Source organism: Candoia aspera, chromosome 2 (genome assembly GCF_035149785.1).
Source record: "Candoia aspera isolate rCanAsp1 chromosome 2, rCanAsp1.hap2, whole genome shotgun sequence".
Classification (NCBI taxonomy): domain Eukaryota; kingdom Metazoa; phylum Chordata; class Lepidosauria; order Squamata; family Boidae; genus Candoia; species Candoia aspera.
In genome coordinates, this window is record NC_086154.1 from 265,551,273 (window position 1) to 265,571,296 (window position 20,024).

Genomic DNA, 20,024 nt, shown 5'->3' on the forward strand with positions numbered 1-20,024 from the left:
TGCCTGCACTAGGGCACTGATGAAACTCAGAAGAAACTATTTGGCCCATTGCTTTGGACCACCGCAGTCAAACCCTGCAGGATAGCAACAGGCAAACAGCAAAAGCTGGCACGAGCGAACTGGGCCTCCCCGCCTTCTCGGAAGCCACTCACCGGGGACCCCGGGGGAGGCCGAGCCAGGGGACACGTCTGATCTGCGGCGAGGGGGGGGGACATCTCCTCCCGGGACCGGAGGGGGCAGTCGCTTCCTCCGAGTCGGCGGGGGGCGGCCCTGCCCTAAGGCCACTCGGCCCCGCCGGCCTCGCATTCTTCGGGGACTCTCCCGGCCCGCCGGGTCTTCGAGCAACCGCTCTCGGTTCCCCCGCTTCGCCGTCGCGCCCCGCAGAGAGACCCGTCCCGGGCTGCGCACTGAGGAGCTCGGCTCCCCGCCCGTCCTCGCTCGCTCGCCCGCCTGCGCCGGGAGGGGCGTCCCACCCCTCGCTCAAGCAACGGTCGCGCCGGCCGCTCCCCCTTCCCTGGTCCCGCCCGGCGGTGCCGCCCCGCGCCGCGTTCCCCGTCGCCGTGGAGACCAGCCAAGCGCCGGCTGGCCGCGGCCTGGGATGGAGCCGGATGGGTGAGTCGGGAGCGCGGCGTCGCCGCCCCCGCTTCTCCCGCTGCCCGCGCCTCGGCTTCTGACTGTCCGGGAGCGGGACCGCTCCGTGGGGCGGGGTGGAGGGGTGGCCCTTGGGACCGGCGGCGCTCCAGGCAGGGCCGTCGGTCGCCGGAGCAACTGCGCCCCCTTCCCGCTCCCCAGCCCCGGCTGCCCGCGCGGTGACCCGATGCTCTTCCCGTCTCTTCCCTGCGCCAGACCCCAGCCGCCCAGCCACGGAGAAGCCGGCGCCGCCGCCGCCGCCGCCGCCGCCCCGGCCAGCGCTGAGGAGCCCCGGCTGTGCCCGACAGAGACTGCCCCTTGCGTGGCGGAGATGCTGCCGGGCCCCGAGGCAGGCCTGCAGGCAGCAGCCACGCACGCGGTGGAGCTGCCGCCCTGCCACGGCTTGCTGGGGCCCTACCTCGGGGAGCTGCCGGCGGCTGATCTGCAGCCGCTCCCGCCCAGTCCCCCGGAGCCGCCGCGGGAGCTTCCCCCTCGCGGGCAGTGCCTGATGCACAACTGGCAGGAGGAGGTGAGGCGGTGGGCAGGGTCAGGTCCTGCTCTGGCTCTCCTGCCCATTGGCAGGCTTGGCTCTGGCAGGGAGAGGTCAGGGCAGCACCCAGAGCCATTCTGCCCTTTAGCCAGCTCTCCTCCAGGCCCTGCCACTGGCCCTCTGCAGTCCGTCCCCCACTGCGGGCCTAGCCTGGGACTGGGGCGTGGGGAAGCTTCACAAGGGGCTTGAGGGGTAGCCCCCCTCCACTCCTGCCCCGCAGGGCCAAAGGGGGAAGCACACCCAAGGTGTGCCCTCCTTGGTGGGAATGGGAGAGAGAGACAGGGAGCCCCTCCATGCCGCAGGGGGTGGAGGGCTGGGGGAGCAATCTTCTTTGCTGTTGCTTCTCCCAGAGAGCCACCAATGATCTGGACCGAGTGCCAAGGCCCGAGTATGGCACGGAGGGATTTTTCTACCGGCATGGGCATCCTGGCCTTCTCACCCTTGAATTTCTCGCTGGAGTGGCCAAGAGCACCACTATGAAGGACTCCTACCTTTGGCCCCTGAAGACAGGGCTCCCCATGCGAGGTGGGCAGCAGGACAGGGGGAGGGTGCACAGGAGGGGGCTCAAGATGTGCCTGTGGGCAGCAGGCCTGGTCTAGGAGGTGAGGCTGAGCTTAACAAGCACCCAAATGCGCGGAGAGAGGAAGGGATCAGGCCTGTGGGTTGCTGGGATGCTACTCCAGAGAACCAGTTAAGGTGGAGTCAACCCTGCCCCCCAACTTGAGGCCCCGTTTTCCACTGGCATTAGAAGGCCAACAGCTCCCCAGACGGCCGTCGCAAGGCCACTGCTGTCATTGACAGCCAGAACCCAATGCTTTGCACCCCGAGCGTGAGTCGGTGAGTTTGGCTGCTCAGGGCCACCAGGGCCTTTCTTGCTCCTGCTTCTGATCAGCAAACAGGCAGTCCTGCTGTGCAGCTGCAGCCCTGCCCACTTCTTGGCCTCTGCCCCCCAAACAGCCCCCAGGGCAGCAGCTTCTCCGAAGAGCAGCTCCTCCAGAGGATTTGGCTTCTATCCCCCATTTTTTCCTCTAAAGCGTCCAGGGTTTGTTTTTAAAGATGCTGTAAAAAGTATAGAGGGACAAGTTGCAATTCCTGATGAGGCCGTCTCCTTCCTTGGGACTGGTGGATTTTGGCTTCTGCTGGACTGAGCAGAGAGAAGGAAGCCGCTCCGAGGAAGGGCTGTATTTCCTGGAGTAGTTTTACTATGGGATGGATTACACCAGGAAAGAGCCACGCTGCTAAATTAAAAATCCTGGTGGGCCGCGAAGAAGTGCCTGGCGTGCTAATCAGCTGGCAGCTGCAGGGGGCCTTGGAGGTGCTTGGCAGCAGGTCTTTCAGGGCGGCGGCTGTAAATTTACTACTTTTTAAAAAATGGCAGGCCATGTGGTGCGCAGGCCTGGATCATACTCACGTGTTTAAACAGACAGGAACCCAGCCGGAGCCTCTTAGAGGAGGCCAAGTGGGGTCCCTGAGCCAGCTGGGGAGCCATCTAATCCTGCCTCAGAACAGGAAGGGGAGCCTTCCCGAGCCACTGCCACCCACCGCCCCCCGTGGCCTTCCAGTGGCTTGTCCTCAGATCCAGCTCTCCCTTGAACAGAAGGCGGGGGTTGGGGTTGGTCAAAATTGGCGTAACACCCGGCTCGGTTCCAGACACCAGGGTGAGTGCTGGTGGGGTGGCTCCCTCCCGTTTTCCTCCCTGGGGAAGGGTTGAGAGCTCACCCTCCTGCCTCCTTTCGGGGGTTTCCGGAGTTGCTCTCTGTCCTCCTGTGCTTGCCCTTTCCCAGTTAGCTCCTCTGAGGATGGCGCCCTTCTATCCACAGGGAAGCGAGAGGCTATGATGGAGCATCTTCTGTACCAGAAACACAGGTAAGGATCAGGACCGTCTCCCACCCCCTTGGCAGCCAGAAGCAAATGTGGGGGCATCTCCAGGTCAAGGGAAGGGCCTTTTGTATGGGATCCAAGCAAAGGCAGGTGGCAAAGCAGCAAAGCTGGGAAGGCCGCTGGTTCCTGCCTTGCCAAAGGCCTGGTGGGAGGCCTCAGTGCGTCACCCTGGGAGCTGAGAAAGGGACAAAGGGAAACGGGGCAGACTGATCGAGGAAGGAATACCATTGCGGTCCTTCCCCAGTGGGATGTTGGAGAAAAGATCATCAAATTGGAGAGTGAAGGATGGCGGGGCAGAGGGGCAGCAGCACAGGGGTCACTTGGGTAGAGAGAGTGTCATTTCCAAGGTGGGCATATTTCTGCAAGAGGAAGAAATGCCAGCCCAGCTGCTATGGAAAGGGAGGCAGCTGTTCCCACAAAGCCCCGTCTCCTCCTGCTTGACCAGGAGTTTTCCTGCGTTGAAAAAAAATGGGGGGGCGGTGGCTGCAGGGGCCCGCAGCAGCCACAGGAGGCCAGCACACGTGCGAGAACGCACATGGGGGCCCGCAGCAGCCACGGGAGGCATCGTATGTCCCAACTGCAAAGCTGTTTGGAAGGCTGGGCTGTGCAATGGGGTGCAGACTAGCCTTCTGTTGCAACTCACTCCCCCTCTATTTGCACAAGGACTGCTGAAGGCCACATTCTGGCTTCCCGTGCCAAGCATGACTGTGATGCCCCCCAAGCAGGGTTCCCTTATTTACCAGCAATGGAAGGGGGCTCTCGGGCCAGGCAGAACTCCCCTAAATGGCGGTGCTGCTGCTGGAAGGCCCTTCCCTGCCATTCTACCCGACTGCAGGGATGGGTGTTAGTGCACAAACGGAAGACCCCGCCCCCTGGCTGTGGTCTCACCTGCTGTTGTGATTTGATAGCAAAGGGGGCAGCAAGGTTAGAACCTGAGCACAGCGGAAGAAACAGCCGGATAAGTATGTGCCGTGTTGTACCTAACCTTTTACCCAGTGGGAGTGGCAATCTATGGCTTTCTCTTAGATTAGCCTACAGAGGTCCTAGAGAAACCTTCCAGCCTGCCGTTTCCCTGCAGAAAGCCATTTTGTTCAGGAAACAAATGAAGTGACTGTACACGGTGGTGGGTGCTGTATTTTATTCTTAAAACGTTTGGACAACAAATTGAAAAATGAAGCCTCACCAGTCCACTGTCTTTGTCTAAAAAGTGAACATATAAAATCTGTCCAGGAAACTGACTGGAGGGATGAGTTTCCTATTGTGCCTGTGGCTGCATTGGCTCCCGAGCCTTTTGTTTCCCAAATTGCTGGTGATAGAAAAAGATCTCCCGGGGTCGGCGCTGCAGACAGTGCTGGAGGTCCCTCCGTGAGGCTTGCCGGCACAGCGGAAGCACCCATTGACCCCGGAGGCCGTCTCTGCCCCGGGAGGGCCAAGAGAGTCGGCTCTGCAGCCAGCGCCCTGGCTGCGTGCAGGGCCTTCCTTGGCAAAGCACTGCCCCTGGCTCAGCTGCCCTTGCTGTTTGTCTGCAGCAAGAGCCTCCTGGAGGACGACGTCTACCCACCACCCCAGCCCCTCGAGTCCACCTCCATCACCCACCGGGACTATAATCAGGAGGGCGTCCTTTCCATGCCCCCGCTCCCCACTCAGGTAAGGGCCCCTTTGTGCTGGAAGAACGGCCAGGCTGTCCATCGCCTCCCTCACTGGACACCCCCAGAAGGCTCCTGGCTGCCATGGGACTTCTCCTCTCCTCTCTGCAGCCCCACGACTATCGGCTGGAGCAACCACAGACCTTCTGGCTCGAACATGCCCAAGAGGTGCCGGTGAGTGCCACCCTGTCCTGTGCCAACCTGTGCTCAGCAGCCCTCTACTGCCCTTCCCCCCAGAGGCTCGTCCTTGAAAAGGCTGAAAAGGACACGGCTGGCTGGCAGGCAGCCCGGGCACCTGTTGTTCCCGTGTGGAGGGTATGTTCTGGCTGGGCAGCTTGAGCCAGAAAACATGGGGCTGGTGACGCACACGAGGAGGACGGTCTTCAGGCCTCTTTCCCCCTCTCTGCAGGGCACCTCCAGCATCCGGACGGGTGACACCCCTTTCAAGAAGTGTGCCACGTTCACCACCCCTGTCCCCGAATACCTTGACCAGCCCTTGCCGTACGACTCAGAGAACTATCCCAAGCTCTAGAAACATTCCTTGCCACCATCTGGGCCAGTGGGAAAGCACCAAGCCAGTGCAGGTGGGGGCAGGAACTGAGAGGGATATGAAGACCCCTCCTTGAACAGCCGACTCCCCTCCTAAATTACTGCAAGAGCTGAATCCCCAACAACTCCAGGGCTGTTGCCAGGAAACTTCCTTGTTGTTCCCCAGCCAAAAAAGCATGCCAGGGCTGGACTGCCATCCTTTCTCCAGCTGAATGGGGGGGGGGGGGCTCTGGTCTCCCCCTCCCTCTTTCTGTTTTGACAAAATCGTTCGCCTGATTCCTGTATTTACAATCAGAGGAAAAAAGTAAGCAGCAGGGGCGGAAGGATGGCTCAGCCAGCTGAACCAGGAGGGGGCATTGGCCGGGGCCAGGAACCCCCGCTGGGCAAAGGGCATCGTGTGGCCTGGGCTCAGGCAGATGGGTTCTTGAGCACCTGCTGCACAGCGTTTGTAGGCTGGGTGGGGAAGACCCTTGGTGGCTGGGGGCCATCCTCTCCCGCAGGCCGGCCCCTTCTCGCTCCGCGCTCTGCGGCAAGGTGAATTCCCAGGCATCCTAGTGGGAGGAGCCGCTGCCCAGTACCCAGAGGGGGAGGGAGCAGCCCCATCAGATGACGGCTGTGCTCTTCTCACCCAGCAGCCAGTACGTCCTCATCTTGCCTTTGCCCTGCCGGGAAGCAGAAACAGGGCTGGTACCTCAAGGGTTGGGGGGTTCTTGCAAGGCACCTCCCTTGAGGCAGTGACAGTGAGATGTGCGCTGACACTCTGCACTCCCCCCACTGCGCAGGGCCCTGGCGTGCTCCTCCCAGACCCACCTTCATCTCCACATCACCCCGCAGCTCCAGCTCAAAGCAGCCAAACTCATCCAGGATCTCCTTGGTGGTGGAAGAGATGTGGATCTTCAAGGCTGAAAGGAACCGGTGGTAGAGAGTCGGTACCGGTGGCCCCCAGTCCACTGCCAAACAGGGCCAGTGGCACACTTACAAGCCTTGGGGGTTCACAATTCCAGAGTACCACAATAAAATGAGCACAATAAAGTTAATATCAACTAATTAAACCCTAACTGTTCCTGTTGGAGCCCCTCTTGCCTTTAAGAGGACAGGGCCCCCAAGGAGAAGCAAGGCCTCCAGGCCTCAGCTCCTTGCCTCCCAGAAATGGGGCACTGTTCAGGTGGGTTGCATCCAATTGGAGCATCTACAGAGAAGGAAAGGAAATTCACGATGAAGCCGGGTGGGCCCTGGAAAGAACACAGGACCAGGAGAACCGGCAGAAGGCTCCGCGGGGATGAGGGTCCTGCAGGAAGAGTGGAGCTCACCCTGCCCGTTGGACTCCATGCGTGAAGCTGTGTTGACTGTGTCCCCAAAAAGGCAGTAGCGCGGCATCTTGAGGCCCACCACTCCAGCGCACACCGGCCCTGGAGGGAGGCAGAGGAAGGGGCTTAGCTTCTGGCACTCTGTCCATCCCCAAACGAGATGGGCCCAGGGCCTGGCCTAAGCGCTCACCCACCTCCGACTCACCAGAATGGACGCCAATGCGCAGGCGCAGCTGTTCGCTGGGCCGGTGCCGGATGCGGAATGTTTTCACGGCCTCCAAAAGCGCGAGGGCCATGCGGACGATCTCGTGGGCATGACGCTTGCCGTTTCGAACAGGCAAGCCAGACACTACCATGTAGGCATCGCCAATAGTCTCCACCTACAGCCGGGGGTCAAGGAGCAGGATGAGCCAGGGGCTGCTCTGAGCCCTGGGTTGGGAGGGGGGCCCAGTGGTTAGCCAGGAAGAACTTCCAGGCCCAGCAATGCTCACCTTGTAGACATCAAAGTTGTCAATGATGGCATCAAAGCAAGTGTAGAGGTCATTGAGGAGTGTCACCACCTGATTGGGGGGGTGGGGAGAGACACAGGTGAGCTGGCTGGGCTGGCGAGGGGAGTCTTAATTTAGTAACCGCCCAGAGTCACTCTTTGAGTGAGATGGGTGGTGACTAAATTTGAAATCTGTATTTGTATCTATATATCTATAATATCTACATCTACTATATTTATATCTATATAATCTATATCAAGAGCAGATGGTTGTCCTGGGGCAAGCCCTGGTGGAAGACACGGATCAGGCAGCTGCCCAGGCACCAACGGGCTTAAGGCACAGAAGTGCTTCTGGAAGCAAAGGGGCTGATGGAAAGGAGTTTTTTGGAAAGCAAGGAGGGACCAATTAAAGTGGAAGGGGAAGGCAAAGGCTACCCAAAGAGGTAAAATTGGGGCACTATGCACAGCACTGTAGAAGTAAGTGATAACTGAGAATTGAGTTATCAGAGCAAGCTCTGCCTTTCCTCTGCTTCTCAGTGGCTCTGTTCGCACAACATGTACCAGGTTTTTGCTGTGATTGCTGCGTTCATGTAATATGGCATTCACAAACCAATGACACACAGGAGAACTTAAAAGTAGCAGCCTGATCCACCATCATCCTAACTGCAATGGGTTTTGTAAGAAAATGGCCACTGAGATCTATTGGCTATGGTCGTAACCCTAGACCATGGTTAACACAGCCATTCCAGTTCCGCAATCGGTAGTTAAGTACTGGCCTGGTGCAATTTGTGAACCCAGCCAGAGATTCAAGACCGTATTTCTTGGTCGCAGAACCACGTGCAAGTAGGACATGGCTCTGCATCAAGAATGGGTGGGGAAAACAAGCCAAAGCCCAACTCCGACAGTGGGAATCTGCCCTTGGACCTGCTCCAGCTGGTGGGCTGGAGGAAGAGGGTCTTCGACACTGGTCATCCTTGGTTTGTAGCTGGTTTGTAGCTGAACAGCCACATCTGTTTCAGAGACACAGCAGCTGCCCGCCCACCCGCACCCCCCACTTGCTGCGGCCTACCTGCATGGGGGTGCTCTCGGCTGACAAGGAAGTGAACCCCACAATGTCGCTGAAGTAGATGGTGACACAGTCAAAGGCTTCAGCCTGTACCGTCTCGCCCCGCTTCAGCTGCTCAGCCACTGAGCTGCAGGGAGGAAGGGACTGAGCTGCTGACCCCTCAGCCTCCATGACCCTTGCAAGCAGGAAGGCCCCTCTCCTCACACTGGGGGCATGGGTGGGAGGCCACCATGCCCACGGACAGAGGCAGGACTTACTGGGGGAGGATCTGGTAGAGCAGGTTCTCTGCCTTGCGCTTCTCCTCCAAGTAGGCCTGTGTGCGCTCCTCCACCAGCTTCTCCAGGTTGTTGGCGTACTGCTCCATGCGCGACAGCAGGTTGTCCAGGATGCTGGTGCTCCCTTCCCTGAGGCAGAGAAAGGGAGGGAGCAGGGTCCACAGTGGCTGGCTGGCACAACCAGGGTGAGGGAAGCATCCAGAGGAGAGGGGAGGGGAGGGGAGGGGCTCCAGGACTGGGTGTGTTGGGTACAGAGGCATTACGTTCCCTGCCCAGGAACCTCTCACTTTGGAAGCCTTTGTCCGGTCCTTCTGGAGGGGGGGCAATGCCGCTGTGGGTTGGGTACTGTGCCCTCCCCCGAGAGACTACGGGAGCATCTGCCCCACCGGGGTCGACCTCCTTCCCCACCAGCCCCCGGCCTCTCCGCCAGGCACGTCCCTCCTGGAGTTCTGCCAGCGTGAAGAGGGCCTGCTCCATGGGGCACTGTGCACTGGGGGTCCTCCCTCCATGGGCCCCAGCTGCAGAAATGCCTGAGGGGAGGGGCCGTGGTGTAAAGGTGGTCAAAGTTGGCTAGATTTGGGGGCGGGGACCCAGTCTGGGAGCCTCCCACGTCTTTCCACAGTCATATTCATGGGCCATCACACTTGGAGACGGATGCTGCCATGGGGGGCCTGTCACTGACACCCACGCACTGTCTCTGCCTGTGGTTTTCCTTGGACTGTGACAGATCCTGTGGCAGCTCTGTCCTGCAACTCCACTGGCTCAGGGCTGCAGCAGAAGCAGCCACAGGCCTTCTGGGGCCTCCTGATGGAGACACTGGGCTCACGTTCAGACCCATTTCTGCCAGTGGGAGAAGAGGGGGATCCTCCCCAGGGCCAGCAGGGACCTTGCCGAGGTGCTTCTGCCTCTCTGGCACCACAAAGAGGCAGCCTTGGGATGGTTGCAGCCAGACGCCTTGCCCGGGCCCCCTCGGGGCGGTTCTGCGGGGCCTTGTGGGAAGTGCCCAGAGGGGCAGAAGGTGAACCGGGGCTCTTGCCACCCCTGCCTCCCATGCACGCCAACCCCGTACAGTGGGAGAAGAGCAGAGGTGGAATGGGATGCCCTACCTGTTGAACCGTCGGATGAAGATTTTAATCTGGGTGAAATCCGGGCGCTCAGCCGGGTCCTGAGCCCAGCAGCGCTCCATCAGGACAGCCAGCTCCTCGCTGTGCAGGCGGGTGTCAATGGTGGGCCGGAAGTAGGGCGGCCGGCTGTTGCACACCTTCTGCACAATCTCTGGGGAGGAGGAGGGGGGCGGGATGCACAGGAGTGAATGTGTGGGCGATGGGATGGAGGCGCAGCTGACTCGGGGGGGGGGCGTGACAGCCACTGGGGCAATGAGACGGAAGGCGAACATGAGCGTCCTGGGGTGGTGGTGAAGGACAGTGGAGGGGACTGGAGAGACAGATGTCACAGGTCAAACCTGCGTGGTCAAAAGCAGCAAAACCCAGCAACTGGCACAGCCAGCGGCATCTCCCCTTCACCCTTCTCTTTCTGGTGTGGAAAACCCAGCCTTGGATCTGGGTAGCACCATCCCCTCCCCTCCCCTCCCCCCCCTCCACCCCCGGCCCGGCCCGCCAAGTGAGCTGGGGGAACAGGGTGGATGCTGGCCGGCCAGCCGGGGCTGCCTCCAGAGCAAGGAGCCCTTGCCCGCCTCTGAGGACGGGAGCCCCAGGAGATGGAGGCCCAGCCCACCAGTTGGGATGCAGCTCCAGGCAGCGCCTCTCCAGGGAACCTGGAGATGACAGGTAAAGGACACCCATTGTGTCCTCCTCCTCCTCTGCTCTGATGGCTGGACCACCACCGCTGAATCCACCCAGGCCAGAGAAATTCCTCAGCTGCAAGAGGTCTCCTGCCCATGCAGCGCAGGGCATGGCGGGAGGCAGGCAGGCAGGCAGGGCCTCTGCTGCTTACATTTCCTGATGCCTCTGGGGGATGATGCAAGACTTGTAAATTAGTACCCGCCTGCCTCTTGATCAGCACAGGCCGGAGGCAAGCGAGGCTCGGCTTTGCCAGGAACAGCTCCCGGGCCATGGGCTTCCCCTCAGGCCCTCCAACCCCTCCCTCCTCACCCTTGGGACTAGGATCTATGCCCTCCACGTAGAAGGCCCCGTTGCGCAGCGCGATCTCCTGCAGAATGATCCCAAAGCTGTATACGTCTGCCTTCTGCATTGCTGGAGGGGGCATGAGCAGGGTCCCCTTCTGCAGCAGCTCTGGTGCCGTCCACAGCTTCTCTGAGAGCAGGAGCCAGAGAGTGGGGGGTCAGGGGAGGAGCAGAGGCTCAGGCTTCCCCAGGAAATGGCATGGGGGAGAGGGCACAAAGCCCCAGGAGGCCTCTCCAACACATTGCTGTTCCAGAGAGCGGGGTGCAGGGGGCTCGCCGCGGAGGCACTCACTGGCATAGAGCGCGTGATTGCCCTCGCTCTCGTGGCTCTGGCGGAAGCTGGCCAGGCCGTAATCCGTGATCTTGAGCACAAAGCGGCTGTCCACCACACAGTTGGAAGACTTGAGGCTGCCGTGGTAGCCGATGATGCTGCCGTGCAGGAAGGCCATGCCCTGCGTGTGGCAGGAGGGGAGAGAGGGGGACAGCCAGCTACCAAGGGGAAAGGGAAGGAGGGGGGCCCACTGGAGGCTGAGCCCCAGCCAGGGAGGAGGGAGCTGGGGGTCCCCAGGATGCAAGCAAGCTCGCAGAGACTCCAGCCCTCACGAGCTCTGGGATGGGGAAACGGTGCAGCAGTCCAATGGCCATAATGCTGACCGCCCACCCGAACACCACAAACCGCTTTCCTTACCTTGACAATGTCGTTGATGAGGGAGTAGCGAAACATCCAGTCCAGGTTGATGCTCTCGTTCTCCAGAATATCCTGGGGTAGGTTGAGGGAGAGGTCACTGCCTGCCTTGGCTGACCCCAGGGCTGCAGCCTGGCAGGGGGAGAACAGCACCGCCCCCCCCCCCATCCAGGACAGCTGCCTCACCTGCAAGCTGCCGCGGGGGCAGTACTCCGTCACGATGCAGATGTTGGGCGGGTCAATACAGGCCCCGATGAACCGTGTCAGATGGTTGAACTGGATATCCCGCATCTGCCAGGGCAGAGACAGCAGCACCCCGCAAACGTGGACAAGCATGGACCAGTGGAGGGGGGAAGCCATCGCCTGTGTCCTCCTGCCCGTCAGTCACCGCAGTAGAGGCTGCCACCCCCACAGCATGCAAGGAGCATCCAGACCCCCAGGAGCCAGCCCCCTTGCCTCCCACCCCCGGTACCTACGTGTTTCAGTTCGAAGAGCACCTGCCTCGTCAGCTCGATCCGTTTCTTATTGACGTGCTTAATGGCCACCACGTTTCCCTGGAGGACAACAGATGAACGGGGTGGGGGGTGAAGCGGGCTGCGCCTGGTCTCCAGATGCAGCCAGGGCCAGAGAGAGAGAAGAGGCCTCACCTTGAAGAGTCCCGTGTTGGCAAAGATCTGGTATTTGCCGTGGGCAGTCATGAGGGAGCCGTAACTTGACCCGCGCTGGAGAAAAGGTGCAGAGTCACAGCCAACAAAGGTGTCCGGGTGGCTGGGCGGGAGTGGAGTGGGTGGGGGAAAGGGCCGCCATCAAAGCCGAGGGGCTGGAGCAGGTGCGGGGGTGGGGCTGGGGTTTCTGTGGCACCTGGAGGGCCCTGGACCCTGCAAGGGGACCCATGGTTACCCACCAGCGAGAGCGTGAGCCGACTGCCTGCCCCCTTGTGATAACGCTCCGAGCTCCCAAACTGCAGCTCGTCCCAGCGGATCCGCCACAGCATGCTGGCCAGCTCCTTCTCCAGCATCAGCTTCCTAGAGAGAGCGAGCTGCTGCTGTGAGCTCCATGCAACAGCTACAGCCCCTCAAGCCTCCCCGCCTCCGGTCCTGAACTGAATCCAAGTCTGTGCAATACAAGACCCTGAATTCACCCCTTCTCCGCTTTCACACAAGGCGCCCCACAGCACCCAGCCCAAGTGCCAGACCAGGCCACGAAAAGCCCATCGGTTAACCCCAAACAGCTTTGCACATTGTTGTGCAAATGCACCAGCCAGGTCTTCTCTTCTCCTGGTTAAGCATGCTGGGGGAAGGCAAAAGCTCCTTCTAAGGAAGGGCCAAGTGTGGAGGCATTTCAGTTGACTTGGTTAAGCCTGGGTCTCCGCTCTGGGGTGGCCAGCCCCAGCAGCCATCCCTCACCCTCCAGGGCTGCGTGCTGCCTGCCTGGCCGGGGCATCATCCCTTCTAGCCACCTGCCCCCCACCCATTCTACACATGCCCCACCGCCAAGAGAGTTTGCTCTGTGATTCACGCACCTGAAGATCAGGAAGCTGGAAACCCCAAACATGATGAAGGTGAGTCCGGCTCCCAGGGCCATGATTGCTAGGGTGCTGAGCGTGCCTGAAAGGACACACCAAATCGGGGAGGAGCTCTGCCTTGCAGCCACACCCATGTAGGCACCCTGAAGGGGCACAGCCAGGCAGCTGGATGCCACTGGGGTGGGTCATGCTGGAGAGGGAGCCTAGGGGGTGAGCCCACTTCTCCTTGCTGGGAGGCGGGAGGGCAGTGCAGAAGAGAGCCAGCTGCCCACAGCAGGCAGGCATCCGAGGAAGTGAGCTGGGGGGGGGGGTTCATGGATCCTCCAAAGCTCTGCTAGGGTGAAGGGAGTCCGTCTCTCCCCCAGCTTTCACCTGGGCAGCAAGACAGGGACCCTACTGCTTCCACAGACACCCACTTTTGTCACAGGAGGGGTCGTCCATGTCGAAACAGGGGGGGTTATCGAGAGGCGGCTCCCCCTTCACCCAGTGGATGGGCCCCAGCCACTTCAACTGCTTCTCCGATCCGATGTAGTGCCCAACCACCTGTGGGGAGAAGAGGCAATGGCCAGCTTGTGTGTCTCGATGCTGCTGCTCTCTGGCCCTCTGGCCAGGGGAGCAGAGGTGTCTGCCCCAGACCGACTTCATCTCGGGGAAGCAGTGCCCGTGTTCCCTAGCCAGGCAGGGCTGGGTGCCCCTTGGCCACCTTTCCCAGGTGGCCCAGACTCCAGCATACCTGGTACTCGCCGCTCTTCACATCCGCCATGGCCCACAGGTTGAAGTCGGTGTTCCGGTCGTTGTTCTGATCCATGCTCACGGTCCCAGTGACGCCTGGAGGAGCAAAAGCCCAGCCAGGCGTTTGGGTCAGGCCCTCTGGGAGCAGCCCCCCCTCTGCAGATGGAGCTGGGACACGCCACCCCCCCACAGCAGGCCACCCAGCTGGCCCAGGCCACAGACCCGGACCACCCCTCAGCCATTCTGGGTCCCCATGGCCGCCTAATGATGGAGATCTCCCAAAATCTCTCCTGGGTGATCCTTCAGCCTCCCCCCAGGAGCCCCGTCCCTGTCTGCAGCCCGCTCCCCAGCCTCCAGTACCCTGGAAATTGCGCCCCTTCATCTTCTCCAGGATGAGGCTGGTGTTCCACTTGGTTCCGCCCTCGCTGATGGTCTCGTTGAGGGCCATGGTGTAGAGGACCAGGCCATCATGGAAGCAGCCGGCCACCAGGTTTTTCTGTTGGGGCAGCAGCAAAAGAAAGGGCAATGGGGGCATTGCCCTGCACCCTCCGAGGCACAGCCTCATAGCGTCTCCTGGGACCTGGGAGACCTGCACAGCTGAAGGGAGGACCCTCAGGAGGATCCCCTTCTCTGGGTTGGCAGCAGGTGGGTGGTGTGGCACCCTGCTAATTTAGCCTGACCTCAGCCATGCCTTCAAAGAAGAGAAAGTCTGGCTGCTCCTGGCTGCTGGAGCACTCCTTTTGGACCACCAAACTCCCCTTGGTCTCCCTTCCCACTACAAGGAGACGCGTCCAAGCCCGGAACAGAGAAGCCCGTCTCTGTTCTGCCATGGAGGGGCCCGTGTGCACCCAGGGAAGAGGGGCTCCTCCTCTGATGCACCCCCTGCACCAGGAGGAGCCCGTGACCACAGGCTCTTTGGCCAGAGGGACTTTACCCCCATTTCAAGGCAGGAAACAGGAACATGGCACATTCAACTGTTTTGGACAGGAGAGGGAAATCTCCAAGCTTCCCCAAAGGAGCCCGGGAACAGCTCCAAGCTGCCAGCCTTGGCTCTTGCCCATGGGGCCACGGCCCAGATGCAAAGAGCGTCATCAGCCTGCTGCCTTTCCATGCCTCCGCCTCTCTGCCCCCCACGGCAACAGTGGGTGGGAGAACAAGCTATCAGTGCCACTCCCCGGCCGGTTCACACAACAGGCTAGTCCACGCTGAAATGGGACTGGGTGCTCCAAGGCTCTCGCTTGCCTGCCACCCTGGCCAGAAAACCTCCTGGAAGATGTGCGGGCCTCCCTCTCAGGGAATGGATGCAGCCAGAATGCCCGGCGGACTGCTCTTGTGGGTCGGAGCATCGAGCAGGTAGCCAGTGTGTTGCTCAGTGTTCAGCGTGTGTCAAGAGCCCCGGAAATGGGTCCGCCCAGTAAACTCTTAAGGGAGAGGTGTGAATGCAGCCCCTTGAGTTCCCCCAGGACCCCCAAGGCTATCTTGTGCGTGTGGATTCCTGGGAATCTGCAAAGAAGGAGGGGAGGGGAAGGGGACCTAAAAATAGGAGCAGCCCTGAGGGGAGGGGGCAGGATGTGTGTGGGAGGGCAGGAGGCAGTTTCCTGCCTGCACCCAGAGTTGCTTCCACAGACCGGTGAGAGGGGGTCCTGCTCCTTCTTCTGCCTTGGGAAGGAAACGGTTAATTACTCACACCCACCTCTTGGAGAGGGGGACTGTACAGCCCCCCCCCCCACAAAAGGCACTGCACACAGAGAGAATCCAAGGGGCCTCCCTGCCCCAGATGCCAGGCCTCAGTTCAGCAAGGCAAGCAACATGCTCCTGACTCCTCTCCCCATCTCAAAATGTTCTCCCCCCCACAGCCAGGGCTGGCCCTTGCTGTCCACCTGCTCTCCCAGAGGGTGTCCAGGCCAAACACCTCTCTCTAGGAGGTGCCAATCACCTGGGGGGGGGACAGAGGCAGGCAAGCTCCTCCTGCCAGCCTCCCTGCAGGTAGTAGAGAGGGCAGAGGTGGGCCTGGGTTGAGTGCTCTTTCAAACAGAGCACTCCCCCCGACTCTGCCAACTGGGATGGGCACAGTGAAGCTTGTCTTGGGGCCAGCTCCAGATGCCCAGTAGGGAAAAGCCACCTGAGCAGAGCCTGGACACGCCCCCTGCTTTTGAACAGGATCGTGGTTGGCCTCTTTTGTCAGCATAGGTGACCATCCATAATAATTCCTGTGCCATCACCAGGCAGGAGTTGGGGCAGATACCCCCCTGCCTGCCCTTGGACTGGGAGGATGGGTGTGATACACACGCACCCCCCTTCCACCTGGCCCCTCAGGCTGCTGGCTGCCTGGACCAACACGTAATTTGCTCCCCAGCCCACTACTTTGGAGTCAGGCTTTGGCCTCCGGCGGCTGAAGAGGGTCCAGAAGAGGGGCCCTCCTATAGGCAGCCAAAACCTGGGTGGCTCCCCTTCCTAAGTGCTGCACAGGCTTATGGCTTTTGCAGTCCTCACAGTACCAGCCCCTCCCAGCAGGCTGCAAGCAGGTGCTCTGGAGGCCAAGAAAGACCCTCCCACCCTCGCACTCCCAAGACCACGCAGGGACACCTGGCTGCTCCAGCAAGAACCAGCAAGGACGCTCTGGTCTGGGAGAGGCTTCCCCTGCCGGTGTCACAAAGGCCAGAGAGGAACCCCGAGAGGCCCCCCCCCCCATCAAATCGGGAGCTGAAACTCTTTGGATCCCTCCCAAGGCAGGAGCCCATCATGACCTCCAAAGGGCGGGTGGTGTGGGGGAGGGTCCCTCTCATGCTCCAGGCTTTCATGGTCCAAGGCAGAGGCGGACACAGACTTGGGGTCTGACTGGACCATCTGGAAAATTCTCGCCTGCAACTTTGGGCCTGTTAAAACACACCGCCTGTGTGTCTCCCACTGGTCCCAATAGATGCAATTCTCTCAACTAAACAGTGGGCAATTGTCAGGAGAGGAAAATGTTGAGTCCATGAGAAATAGGTTGGCGGATCTGGCACAAACTCCTTGAAAGGCACCAGCTTGTGGGGTTTTTGACAGGATTAGACAACTAGCAGAGGGGACTTGTGTGTGTGTGTGTTTGTGTGTAAAGAGCGATATTTACAAACAGGGCTTCCCCAATTGGGGTCCATCAATCTGGGGACCCTACCCCCCCTCCCGCCTTCTGACCAGTATTGCAGAGGGTGAAGGGAGCCGAGCAGCTCAGAGCCTTTCAATCAACAGTGCAGCGAAACAGAGAATCTCTATGGTTTGGAAGATTGCTGTTTAAGCAAGTACTTTCATCAAATTTCCTAAAATTGGAGCAGCCCATCTTCACCCACCACAAGTTTTTTGATATGGAAATGACCCCTCAGGCTTTCCCCTTGTCTCTGATGGCTCTGCAGAAGGATCCAAGGCACTGCAGTGCCATTCAAGGCTCTTCTCTTTCGTGCACCCGCTTGTTGAAGGCAAAGGAAGGACCCCTCCAAGGGGACTTCCACCAACGCAGGGGAGGGGGAGGGGTGAGTGCTCGGAGGTATCTCCAATCCTCTGGGAGGGGCCCCAGCCACAAGGCTCCCTGCAATCAGAGGGGAGGCCCATCTGCCCCCACCCCCCATCACGCAGCGGTCAGGGAAAGAGGAAAACAGAGCCAACTCACAGATAAGGAAGCAGCGCATCACCCCTACCCCCAGGCCTCCCAGTCTGGTGCGAGGAGTTCTTTCCTGACCTTCTGCTTCCCTTCAACTAATCGTGCATTAGCTGTGGTCATACAAAGGTCTTGACTGACCCAAGAATTCACACAAGCTAAGCCTGGAAATGTTGGGTTTTGTGGCTAGTGCATTGTGCAAATGCGAGGCTTCAGATTCAGTGTTGCAATGCAGCCACATTGTTTGGCTGAATCTGAAGCCCTTCCTGGGGAAAGCCAACATTTAATTGGTAACTAGTGCAGCTGGGATGAGCATGGGCAATCTGCAAAGCAAGTCAGCATCCGTGAAGGGCTGTCCTTGATGCACTGAAGCAGCCATGTCCTCTCAAAGGTTGGTGCAGCTGCTTCAAGGCCCCTGGCCCGTTGTCAGTGCACGTGCTGGCATGCCCAGCAGCTTTGCTGACACTGCCAGCAGCAATGGAGCACGTGCTCTGGGAAGGCCCTCAAAGCAGCTGCACCGCCCCAAGTATTAAGGGCATGGCTACCTTAACGCTCCAGGAAGTGTGCTCCACAGCCATGTTCTATGCTTTCTTCAGCCAAGACCAGGAAATAGAGCCAGGAGTTATTTCTAGGACACTCTTTAAAGTTGGCCCCATATAGTGTCAACTTTACTGCAAGGATCTAAAGATGACAGGGGCAGATAATACAGTGGCTGAGTCCATATCTCCAGGAATGACTTTAGCTGACCCAAGCCTTAAGTAAAACAAGGAGCTGCTACTCACTAGGGGGACCTCCCAACCCAAAGGCCCAGCAGGCTGATGACCACAAGGGACAGAGACTGCTCCTCTCAAGGCAGCTGTGACAGAGACCCACTCTGCTGCAGACAGGGCCCCAGAGTAGGGGTGGGAACCCCACCACCTCTCATTCTATGAAGCAGCAGGTGGTTCATTGGTCTGTGCAAAGCCTGCTAAGCAGTGGACCCAGCACACATCTCATTCTCCCTGGCTTGGGCTCCATGTGTGATGCAAACTCTGCCACGGGTGATGTTTACCCACAGCCACTACCCTGGGCATCCCTTCAGGCAGCCTTCCTTTATGTAAAAGGCTTGGAAAATTCCCAAGGGCCTCCAACTAGCCAGGGAGCTTTGACCTTGGAGGACTCCTCTCGCCCTGGTTAGAAGCAGAGAGGGGGGAAAGGGTGCCTTGATGGGAAGGGGCTTACCAGTGAACCACTGAGCTCCACCTGATAATCCTGCCGAGCCCGCAGGATCAGCTGATTCTGGAAGCTTTGGTACTCCGAAGTTTGGGGCTCATGATAGGTAATCACCAGCACCGTCTGCAACAAAAGCCGTTGGCTGAAGGGACGCAGGACCCCATGTGCCCTTGCAAGCTGAAGTGCCTGCTTTCTCCTTCTCTGCAATCACCCCCTGGCCCCACCCCACTTCCTGCATGTAGCTGTCTGGAAATCTCACACCAGGCTGCAACAGGACTCCCATCTGCCCTTGCCAGTGTGGCAAATGTGCGTGTGGGTGCATTTCAACATCTGGAGGGCTGCATATGGCTCCCCTTGCCTAAGGCGTTGGCCTCTCCGCACTCACCCGGCCTCCCTCTCACCCTTCCCATCTGCTCCTGAATGTTTCCGCAAAACACTGGCTTCTTTAGTGGGGTGTGCAAGGGAGGGGCAAAGACCATTGTCAAGGCTCAAGATCTGCCTTTGGAAGTATTTGAGATGAAGGTGCAGAGAAGCAAGTCTGCATTTCCAGTGAGTTTTGGCTTCATCACAACTCTCACATTTTGAAGCAAGCAGTTGGGCCTGGCAGATGTCAGCCAGATAGAAGTCTGGCTGAATGCTCAAAGCCAGAGGCACTGAGTGAGTAAAAGAAGTGAACACTGCATAAGATCTGAGGTTGCCTGCCCTCCAGATGCTTCCGCTCTGCCCACCCATAGCACTGCCAGGTTGGCTTCCCACACTGCCCTTCAGCAAAAGGTTGAACACCTCGGACCCCCTCTGTTGGACCCCCAGTCTCAGAAGGAGCTTTCCCCATCCCTCTCTAAACTCCTTTTGCACAAGAGCTCCTGAATCCTTGCTTCTCCCCTTGCAACCCCTGGAGGGGACTCAGGAAAAGGTTGGCAGTGGTTTATGCACAGACAGTGGTAGCAAGTGGTGAAGCCCCATGGCACGTCCTCCTTGACACCACACAGGGGACCTCAGCTCTTTCAGCAGTTGAGGTTCTGCCAGGCTTGCTCCCTGGCAGAAAAAAGGCATGCACAGCTCCCTCCTTAGAGGGGCTGACCCACAAGTTCTTCCCCTTTAAGCAAGAGATGCCCGAGGCCAGAGCTGCTGGCACAGGAAGAGAATCTGAGAGCAGAGAAGGTGCAAATGCTCCCCCAGTTGCATGGAAGGGGGAGGCATCAGGTTTCTAGGAGAGCAGCAGGTGTGGTTCCACCTTTCCCAACCAGGAACTCCTCTACCTGATTTCAGATGCTGAATGACAGAGGTGAGTCCCTTCAGTCTCCCGAAAAGGCCTTGGCTTCATTACTGGTTTGCTTCAGCCACAGCTGAGCCCCTCTAGCTCACCCCAAGCCTGAGCAGTCCATGGGTCCAGGGCTTCCTTCTTCTCTCCCCCCACCCATCCCAGCATGCTTCTGGACTGACCTGGAAGGCCTCTCGAAGGGCGCTGGAGTCCTGGCCCTCCTTGTTCTGCCAGGGCTTGGCAGCTCCCTGTCTCCCTTCCCCTTGCAGGCTTTCTCCAAAGACATCCAAGTAGAAGAAGACATAGTCACCGCTGGTCATGCTCTCATACTGGGCTCGACGCATGACTTGGTGCAGCATCTCCAGGGGACCACAGATGTAGATGACTGCCAAGAGAAAGGCAAGGACAGAACCCCAATCTGATCAGCTGCTCTTTTTGTCTCCT

At 59.5% G+C, this 20,024-nt stretch overlaps 2 protein-coding genes across 4 annotated transcripts in view; one reads left to right on the forward strand and one right to left on the reverse strand.

Moving 5' to 3' along the window:
* The first annotated feature begins 799 nt into the window (after nucleotides 1-799).
* SPAG8 (sperm associated antigen 8) lies at nucleotides 800-4,885 on the forward strand. The gene is made up of 4 exons (XM_063295957.1): nucleotides 800-1,159; nucleotides 1,531-1,705; nucleotides 3,001-3,046; nucleotides 4,591-4,885. Exons 1-4 carry the CDS (start codon nucleotides 818-820, stop codon nucleotides 4,883-4,885), a joined length of 858 nt encoding a protein of 285 aa, XP_063152027.1. The 5' UTR covers nucleotides 800-817.
* NPR2 (natriuretic peptide receptor 2) overlaps nucleotides 4,186-20,024 on the reverse strand; it is a 30,673-nt gene continuing 14,834 nt past the window's right edge. Inside the window, exons 2-22 of one of the 3 annotated variants that reach the window (XM_063295945.1) lie at nucleotides 19,763-19,965; nucleotides 18,329-18,442; nucleotides 13,837-13,972; nucleotides 13,478-13,572; nucleotides 13,161-13,287; nucleotides 12,742-12,826; nucleotides 12,124-12,244; nucleotides 11,867-11,941; nucleotides 11,696-11,773; nucleotides 11,406-11,510; nucleotides 11,223-11,294; nucleotides 10,827-10,986; nucleotides 10,503-10,664; nucleotides 9,498-9,666; nucleotides 8,374-8,520; nucleotides 8,120-8,243; nucleotides 7,055-7,123; nucleotides 6,769-6,943; nucleotides 6,567-6,665; nucleotides 6,067-6,158; nucleotides 4,186-5,918 (exon numbers count right to left, since the gene is read on the reverse strand). In XM_063295945.1, the coding sequence (XP_063152015.1) occupies nucleotides 5,859-5,918; nucleotides 6,067-6,158; nucleotides 6,567-6,665; nucleotides 6,769-6,943; nucleotides 7,055-7,123; nucleotides 8,120-8,243; nucleotides 8,374-8,520; nucleotides 9,498-9,666; nucleotides 10,503-10,664; nucleotides 10,827-10,986; nucleotides 11,223-11,294; nucleotides 11,406-11,510; nucleotides 11,696-11,773; nucleotides 11,867-11,941; nucleotides 12,124-12,244; nucleotides 12,742-12,826; nucleotides 13,161-13,287; nucleotides 13,478-13,572; nucleotides 13,837-13,972; nucleotides 18,329-18,442; nucleotides 19,763-19,965 (2,468 nt within the window). In that variant the 3' untranslated portion in view covers nucleotides 4,186-5,858. The remainder of the gene's footprint in view (nucleotides 5,919-6,066; nucleotides 6,159-6,566; nucleotides 6,666-6,768; nucleotides 6,944-7,054; nucleotides 7,124-8,119; nucleotides 8,244-8,373; nucleotides 8,521-9,497; nucleotides 9,667-10,502; nucleotides 10,665-10,826; nucleotides 10,987-11,222; nucleotides 11,295-11,405; nucleotides 11,511-11,695; nucleotides 11,774-11,866; nucleotides 11,942-12,123; nucleotides 12,245-12,741; nucleotides 12,827-13,160; nucleotides 13,288-13,477; nucleotides 13,573-13,836; nucleotides 13,973-18,328; nucleotides 18,443-19,762; nucleotides 19,966-20,024) is intronic. The other 2 variants (XM_063295946.1, XM_063295947.1) reach the window with 2 other exon arrangements.